The sequence below is a fragment of the Rhineura floridana genome, chromosome 3, assembly GCF_030035675.1.
Source record: "Rhineura floridana isolate rRhiFlo1 chromosome 3, rRhiFlo1.hap2, whole genome shotgun sequence".
Classification (NCBI taxonomy): Eukaryota; Metazoa; Chordata; class Lepidosauria; order Squamata; family Rhineuridae; genus Rhineura; species Rhineura floridana.
Genome location: NC_084482.1, coordinates 50,671,207 through 50,680,581, shown reverse-complemented (window position 1 = coordinate 50,680,581; position 9,375 = coordinate 50,671,207). Strand labels below are relative to the sequence as shown.

At 42.9% G+C, this 9,375-nt stretch overlaps 1 protein-coding gene across 2 annotated transcripts; it reads right to left on the bottom strand.

The window, feature by feature from the left end:
• Positions 1–534: 534 nt before the first annotated feature.
• RPL38 (ribosomal protein L38) lies at positions 535–6,564 on the bottom strand. Of its 2 annotated transcripts, none has more exons than XM_061621783.1 (5): positions 6,483–6,564; positions 6,252–6,279; positions 5,516–5,576; positions 3,260–3,382; positions 535–613 (listed from the first exon to the last, which is right to left on the bottom strand). In XM_061621783.1, the coding sequence occupies exons 2-5, from the start codon at positions 6,252–6,254 to the stop codon at positions 588–590; spliced, it is 213 nt and encodes a 70-aa protein (XP_061477767.1). In that variant the 5' UTR covers positions 6,255–6,279; positions 6,483–6,564; the 3' UTR covers positions 535–587. The 2 variants fall into 2 exon arrangements, with proteins under 2 accessions (XP_061477767.1, XP_061477766.1); XM_061621782.1 differs by having other exon boundaries at positions 6,427–6,534.
• Between the last annotated feature and the right edge of the window lie 2,811 nt (positions 6,565–9,375).

Sequence of the window (9,375 nt, the reverse complement as noted above, 5' to 3'; positions counted from 1 at the left end):
TGTGACGCTTATTAGAGTTCCTTCAGATCTGTAGCTGTAATAAGAACTGCAGAGCCAGACTGCACATGGAACAGCCCAAATTAATCCAATACCAAAGTTAGCGACGGATACTGTTTCTCAGTCAAGCCTATGGATTTCACACTGTGGAAATTCTGCAGATGTACTGGGGAATATGTTTTCTGGGAGATACTGAATTTGGATGTCTGTTCTAGGGTTTTTCTGCAGATCTTCTTACTCTGGGCTTTTAAAGTACACTGCAATTGAGTTATCAACCTGTCAAATGCTTTTATTCTAAGTATTACCCATATATTAGCATCCAGAATACCTACTAGCCATTATTGAAAATACCCAACTACTTTTTGGACTCAGTTTGAGGTGGATGAAGATGACATAGCTGAAAGGACCAACAAGCTGATTCAAGACCATGATACGCATGCAGTTCCTGCAGACCACAAGCAGCTGCTCCCCTCTAAGGAAAAATGCTGCATAAGCAACAGCCTACCCAAGCTACCCTTCAGAAAAGAGGACACCAAAGAAAGAACAGTTCTTTATTACAATCCATGGCCAAAATTCCAGACATGACTGGTTCATTTCAGCTCTTTCACAGCCAAACCTAAAGAGAAAGGGGAAAAAAAAGAGGCTGAGAAACTGAAAAGACAGATTCTGATCTCACTACTTCTGCTCATCAAGCTGGCAAGCCCTCAGAGGTTTTCACTATACCCCAGATAAAACCTGCTTTTGAGCAGGTCTGAGAGTGCACAGGAGCATGACTTTCAGGCTTGTGAACCACGTAACCTGAACACTTCCAGGGCTTTTCATACATGTACCGCTACTGTGGCTTAGTGTGAAATGTCACTGAACATCCAAAGTGCCTGTGTCATTCTTCAGGTTGATGTATCTTTACTCTGTCCAGTGGTTTTCCTTGTAGGCAAGCGACATTTAGACACAAGTCTTTAAAAGCCAACCTTATTAGGCCAACAATATGTGGCAAATCTCTGAGCTTCCCCTCCGCCATATTCTTGGTGAACATAGACTGAGGGAATGGTGTTATCTTTTCAGTCATTTTCCTTGAATTGGGCTCCGCACCCTCGCATTTGATGCAATTTGTGAATGCATTACTATCAAATACATCAAACCAAAGCTAGCTTTTATATGTACAAAAATAAGCCTCACAAAAATTGTATACGTGTCAACCAAAAAGCAGAGACGTTCAGGGCACCATTGGACCAGAGTCAAGCAATTAACAGAGCACTCAAACTCCCCACCCCAGGTCAGGCAGGGGTGGATGGGTGGGTGACACTGGGTAGTGGTGTCCCTCCATCTAGCTCTGCAAGAACTTCCACAAATGGGCAGGTGGGATCCCCACTGGTGGCACTCAGCACAAGGCTCTGAAATGGGGTACTGAAGACAGGAAGGGGCTGAGCCAGCCTGGGATCCACTGGATCCTAAACTGATCTCTGCCACTGCACGATAACATTGGGCCCAATGGCTGCACCAGCTCTAGGCTGATGCAGCAATCATCCTGGCCCCCAACTTCTGCCCCAATTGCCAGGTGCAGCAGGACTGTGGCAGTGGTCCCACTGGTTGGCAGCAAGGGATTAGATTGCACCCTAGTCCCACCAACATGAGAGGGAACAAGTTAGCATCATGCTTTTATTATTATTCCATTTATAGATCGCTTACTATCTAAAAGATCTCAAAGCGGTTTATAATAGAGTACACAAGGTACAATAAAAAACATACCAAATTAATTTACAAAGCAAAATACATAAACAATATCCATATACATAAACATATGCATAAACACAGTATAAATGTCAGAATTCACCAAGGGAATTGTACTCTCTAATAGGAATTAATAAAAGTCAGACATGCTTAACTTTGGCCATATTGTGCCCTTACATTCCATCTCATTGAGAAACACAGTTTAATGTTTTTAATTGTTGTAAACTGCCCAGAGAGCTTTGGCTATGGGGCGGTATACAAATGCAATAAATAACTAAATAAACATTGTTCTGCCCAATAACTACCAGCCCCTCTAGAAATTCTAGGCATTTAATATTTTGGGCAAGTGATCTTGTTCATTCCACGAGTACAGAGCCTAACCATTGTATTTTGTGCAATGACTCTTGCCAATCCTGGCTACTAAGAGCTGGAGCAGTGAATGCCTCCTTGTGGGACCTGTGATCCCAGCAAGTTTGAAATTAGTATGCATCATTTTCTCTTTAAGCAGGCAGAAAAGGTACAGAGCGTCAGTGGTACTGCTAGGTCAAGAAAGAGACCAGTGAAGGAGGCCACAAGGATTTACAAGACTGCTTTAGTCAGCACTTGGATGGATTAAACCAACAGCCTCTGAAAAAGAGTTGCATAACTTAAAATGTGTTGGGTCAAACAAATTAATCTCAATGAGATCACAACAGCATTGCATAATCTTAGGTCTGTGTGCCACAGAATATGGTGTTGTATTCAACTAAATCCTACTCAGAGTAGATCCAGTGAAATGAATGCACTTAAATTAGTTATGTGTATTAACCTCAGTGGGTCTACTGAGTAAAACTAGCACTGAATACCATCCATGGCTTTATTTCCTATTATAATAATTTGCTTTTTTGCAACCAGCTACAGTATCAACCTATAGGTTAAAAAAGAACCTTAGACAATACCTCAGAAACTACAGCAGGGATGGGAAGTCTCTGTCAAACTTTCTCCCCCATTTGGCCCACACATGCCCATTTGCCCTACACCTGCCATCATACATGGTATCAGGTGTGGGGCACATAAGGGCAAGACTTCAAAGGAACCATCAGGAGCTTAAAGTGAGCTCCCTGATGGTTTCTTTGCTGGAGCAAGGCACACTTCTTGCTCCAGGACAGTGAAACGATTTTCACTGAAAGCACTGTTAAAAATGGAAGGGGGAAATCCTCCATTTTAGCACTGGTTTCAATGGGAACTGCTTCCAGTGCTGCTTGAAAGTCCTTTTGCAAACAGCCTCACACTGCACTTTGAAGCTTGGATTGTTGGGAGTTCAAAGTACTGTCACTTTATTTCATATTTGGCAAGATTAAAATCCGGCCTCCGGGCCAGAAAAGCCCTCCCTTTATCAGGTGCATATTCACATGGTTGCTTTTTGGAGGGGGGATCCTCAGGTAACACACTGGAATGCCCTTCACCTTCCGTTAGCATCCGGCAACACTAGATGTTACTCTCACATCACTAGTCCTCCCCCCATGGCTGATAATGCCCTGCATGCTTTAATTACCTGGTGGCAGAGACTGCTTCAGTTTTTCGGCCTTTTCCTTGTCTGTGATGACTAACGTATACAGATAGCGGCTGCAACGCACCTTGAACTTCACATTATCTTTGTTCTTCTTGATCTTGACAGCTATAATGTTGTATCATTAGGGTTAGTAATTACACTCTTAATATCTCAAGCAACAAGCTATTAGAACCTAGTATGATGCAATCTCTTTTAAAAACAAGAGACTTTAAATCCTACTTTATCCCCTGATGAGCACAGTTATTATAGGCAAATAACATCTGTACATAAGTGCTGTTTTGTTCCCATGAAAGTGTCCCTCCACTATACTGCCTCTACCCTCCTCCCCAAATCTGCTCCAGAGTTGCAGGAACCTCTAGAACAGATTTAGGGGGTTCACACAGTGGTAGTGCTTGCACTGATGGGGCTGACTTAATGCAACACTGGATACAACCCAATGTGAATTCCAGTTTCTTTCTGGAATTCAACATGAGCAGAAACCATCTTCGTGGAACATTTTTCAGCAGATTACAGTGTCCTGAACAGCTGTAGATAACTAAAGCCTATGAATACTGTCACAAACCTTGTATGAGTTTACCCCCATCATTCCAAAATGGGGGTTGCCTAGGAAGGCATTCATAAAAAAACCTACCAACATGAAGCAGACAGCCTGACTGAAGTATGGGGTGCAGGACAAGGACAACTTTCAATCTATAGGCTGTACACATGTCCTTTGAGGAACAAAAAGATGGGAGAAAAAAGGCCTTTTGGGCAAGACAATAACCTGATGTCATTATGACTGATCAGCTGATTGTTGGGGCTTAAAAAGAGCTGCACAGGACTTTGCAGGTGCCGCCCATCAGCTGAACAGTAGTGCCTGCAAACCTCTTTTTGACTCAGCCATGTCTTTACCTACTGCACACCCGACATCATGTGCACAGTCAGTGGTTGTAGCTTGACCAAAGTGGCATGCAGATTGGAGGCTGCCCACCACTGTCTCAAGAGAAAAAAATCTTCCTTTGCTCTCAGTTCAAGTAATCGTAAGTGCTTTTTTTAAAAGCTGGAGAACACAGAGTTTAAATTTATGTTGCTCTTCAAGCACAACATAAAGTTCTTTTTTATGGTAGCTATTTTGCAAAGTGCACAACTACATAATAAGTGCTAGCATAATAGAATTTAAAGCAATGTGCTTGGCCATAAGCATTTAAAAACTCAACTCTTTGTTTAGGTTGCTTCCGATTTCTAACACAAGAGGTATAACTTGAACTCCACTGTATGCAAAATGTTTATGAGGCCACATGATTTCAGAGGCAGCATTTTGAAACGTCTGAAAGCAGCAGGAGTACTGGATTGGCTCCACTGCTGCATTTGCATGCTGCTGACTTTGCCCTTCCTGGGAAGTCATAGTGCTACCAGTGATGAGAGATCAGGGAAGCGCAGCCATCCCATTACTGGGCAGCTCCCTATGTTTTTTCCTATTCCTTTCCCTATGTACACGAGGTGCACCCAAACTGGGAAGTTCTAAGTAGATTAGTTGCAGGAACTCCTGGTTTAGATCAACCTTGCATTTTAAAAAATGCATCTAGTAACCAAAGGCGACAAGGAATTTCATACAGGTGAGCGATCAGGCTGGTGGAGTAAGGACAAAGCACTCCACCACCCCCAGCATAAAAACCAAACTGGTTGTCAGAAGAGAAAAGCCTCCTTCTTCATGCCCAACACAGAAATGCAAAAGGAGGGTGGGTGAACTGAATTCATGGTCCCTTCTCTACTCCAAGAAACTAAGCACACGTTTTTGCAGGCTAGTAACTTTTGTTTGGCTTATTTACAAGGCTGGTTTAGATGTTACCTTTTATGCTGTGAGAGAGTGTGATATATCAGAACAGCTAATCAAATGAAAAACTCCTTATAACAGACATCGCAAAACATAAGGACTAAGTCAAATGTGAAACAAGGAATGAAAATTCCACAGACTTGTAACAATGGGTTGTTCACTTTTTCAAGAGCGCTATAAAAGTTGCTAATATTTTTTTCAATTCTTCCCAACCATTCCCAAGTCTGTATCTTTGCACAAGACTTGGAAATGGTAGGGAGAACAGAAGAAAATATTAGAATGTGCAGTAATGGCACTTAATAAACAACATAAGTCACACAAAGTAGTTAGTGCTACTGAAATAAAGGAGGAACACAGGACAGACCCCCCCCTCCCCAGGCAGAGATCAAGTATCAGGGACAAAAAAGCCATAAACAGGTACTCACACTTTGCATCCTTCCTCCTAGCTGTCAACAGAAAATCTTTGATCTCTTCAATTTTGCGAGGCTGTAGAAAATAAAAGAGAAGGCCCTTCAATATAGGTTTGATGTCCTGTGCAATTACAAGGTATCTTTAATTCCTAGTTCTGCAGCCCAGTCACCTTTTCCTTTGGTTCTAAACCTGTCTCAAAACCCACAATATACAGCTTATAAAACAAAGAGGATTCATTTTCTGCCACCCAGGGACTCCCAACAGGAGTTATTTCCTTGTCAATCATCTTCCAGCCCTCAAGTCTGCAGAAGGAGTAAAAAAACCAAGCCTTCCTTAAAAATATGCATATGTTCTTTCCTTCATGACTTGCCTGAGCTTTCTATAAGCATCTGGCTGGTCACTGTTTGAAATAGGATGCTGGGCTAGAGCCACTCTCGGTTTGATCCAGCAGAGATCCCAAGCCCTTTATAAACGACAGTGTCTAAAAAATCTAGTTCTGTTCTAAGGTCAACAGCAACCTTATTCAGCCAGACATGTACGCTGCACTACTCTTACTATAAAATGCATTTTTTTTTACATGCCCTATATACATTACAACCATCCTTTGGCAAAACACACGCGTCCCCCTACCATTAGGCAGAATAGTCTCTCCGCAGCCGACTACCCTTCCCTTAACTCACGGTACTTCTAAAGCCTCCACCTGTATCCTAATGAAAATAAACCCAGGAAAATCTTCTCCCCGTCACTCACCATGGCGACGACTTCTGGAGACAGCTGGCTGTGGGAGAGAAATCAAAATGGCAGATCTAGCGAAAAAGGGGGGCTGCACACCCTTAAGTATTACCCATCGACTTTCTTCTTTGCCCTCCCCCAATCCCCACCATCACACTCCTCGCCACCCCCCGCTCCCCCGCTCCCCTCTTACCAGCTCCCCAAAATTAGCTGCGCCACGGATGGCACCAGATCTCAACCGCCTCTTACCAAGATACCCAACGTCCCGGTCACCCGTGAGAGAAAAGAACAACCACTTCCGCATCCGGGTAATTAAACCCGGCTTTGGGGTTGGGCTACGGAAACGGAAGAGGGTCATACTTGTTAAACGGCTAAACCGTGCTTAGAATGGGAAAGATGTAGAGAGTCCTGTGATTGCAACCGTCACAGCAATCTTATTCTACCAGTAATAACAATGCGTAGATGATCAATGCGATATTTAGTAACGTCCATTTGTTAAACGTGGAGTGGTGCCGCAGGGACGAAGTGCCACTACTTATTTTACAGCAGGGACAATAATGTCATTTCTTGAGGCACTATTTGCTAATCCCCCGCTTGCCACATTAATAAGATTTTTTCAGAGAGAAACTCACCAGATAAGCCAAGAGGAGGAAGGGTAATCCAGCCAGCATTTAACTCCCATAAACCCAGCTAGTTGGAGTCTACCAACACCTGGAGGACCAGAGGCTCTCCATCCCTGGCCTAGAAATCATGGCTGGGGTGATACTGGAACCAGGAACTTCAAGTACACATTCATGCCATCTTTCTATGCCTCAATATCCAGCTCTAATAACTGGGAAAACTTATGTAGGGTAATCCACCTTCTCTCCCTTCAGTGGCCATATCCCTATAAAGTGGGTTATGCTGAAAGTAAGAACTAAAAGCACAACTCTAAGATTATGATCACCCAGTTTGCTTAGGGAGAATTTGTACCCAGGCTTCCACCATCTTAAGTCCACCACAGTAGCTGCCTACTACAACACACTAGCTCTCAATATCTGTGTTTCGGATGGTGCTGGATGGGGATGTGTATCTTTGTACTCATCAAAAATAGTATCCAGCCAGTTCAGCAGACCCAGACCGAGATCACAGTGGGGGTGGGGCATTCATCCATTGTTAGCTATGCACATAGACATAGCTATGCTTCTGCACACATATTTCCTTTGTTGGATGGGGGGGCAGTCTACATTGATAGCCTTGAAAGCCCCAAGTGTGCTTCAGTGTCCATTTCAGTCTTCCTTTATCCAGTAGAAAGAGGGCGGGTAGGGCTAATGCATTGCCTCCTTAATTCCATTCTGTTCTATCTTTAGAACCATTAAGTCTTGTATGCAATAACACAAGCAAGGCACAAGAGGGCACTTTGATTACAATTTTAAAATAAACTGAAAACTTTTTTTTTTTAAGTTAAACAAAATTGCACCCAACAGTGAAAGTAATTATAGTTGCTGGTACTTCACCCTGCCTGCCCAGAAAACAGGCCATTCTGTTAGCTGCCTATAAGGAACATAGGAAGCTGCCTTATACTGAGTCGCACCCAAGGTCCATCTAGCTCAGTATTGTCAACATTGTTTGGCAGTGACTCCAAGGTTTCAGGCAGGGAACATTCCCAGCCCTACTTGGAAAATGGAAATGGACTGCCTTCAAGTCGATCCTGACTTATGGCAACCCTATGAATAGGGTTTTCCTGGTAAGTGGTATTCAGAGGTGGTTTACCATTGCCTTCCTCTGAGGCTGAGAGGCAGTGACTGGCCCAGGGTCACCCAGTGAGCTTCATGGCTGTGTGGGGATTCGAAACCTGGTCTCCCAGGTCGTAGTCCAGCACTCTAACCACTACACCACACTGGCTCTCAACCCTACCGGGAGATGCCGAGAATTGAATCTGGAAACTTTTCCATGCAAAACAAATGCTCTAGCATTGATCTTATGGCACTCCCCCTCTAAGCATCAGGAAAATTCTGCATCCTCAGATGGACTGAGGTGCATAGCTGACTTTTTATGGAATGAAAGGTGCAATCCTATGTAAGCCTAATTGAACTCAAGTTATTGCACTCTTAAATCATTTACGAATGGCACTGACACACACAAACATGACATTGCGTTAGGGAGTCCTTCCTTGGTAACTCTCTAGTACTGATAAGGTCTCAGTAGGTTGTCTGCCACAGACAATTATCTGCTTGAAAAAGATAATGGTTTCATTTATTGTAATATGAGATGCAGAAACACACCTGATGAAAGGCATAAGGATTAAAACAAAGATTCCGTCCCTCTAAAGAAATTATAGTTTCCTGAAGGAATCAAAATGGGCAGGATGCTACTTAATCTGCTAGTTATACTAATGTGACCCATAATGCATTTTTGTGTGCGCACAAAGGATGTGTACAAAGGATTTAAAGTTCTTATTGTGAAGCAAATCTTGTCTCTCTCCCCCCCCCCACCTTGTATTGGCAGGGAACTGAAGCTGAGATCCAGTGATTTGTTAAGACTGATTCTGAGACAACACTTTCTAACTTCTGTGCCATAAGCGAAGCTGATTTGCACATGATATTTATCATGAAAAACTGTCATGACTGGTAGTAGCAAGCTTGGGCATTTGCCAGCCTTGGATTAGTTTAGGGTCCCAATGCGTAAATGGTGTCACTTTTTATTTATTTATATGTACTTATTGATCTTCAAAAATACAATGTATATAAAGAAACAAGAATTAAACTGGTTCCTCCCAATCCCTCCCCCCTCTCCTGTCCTTGAGTGTCTAGATTTTTTGTTATTTGAATAACATAACATATAGCTGCCTAACATAACTTATCCTGTATTTATCTTAACAGATCCACTCATAATTGTCCATGTGTTGCCAGTGGGATCTTTGCTGTCTCGCAAGCTCATTGAAATCTGCATTGTTCTTCTTTGCTTTTAGCTGTTTTGTTAACTTTTCCATGAGTGCTGTTTGCCACTCGCACTGAAGCCATGGATCACGAGTCCAGTTTTGAGACTCTACTTGGCAAGCAGATGTCAACAAAAAAGTGATCATGTCTTTACACAATAAATCCTTACATTCACCCATCCGCAGTGCAGAGGATTCTGGAATGCCCCTTCATCAGACAGATCA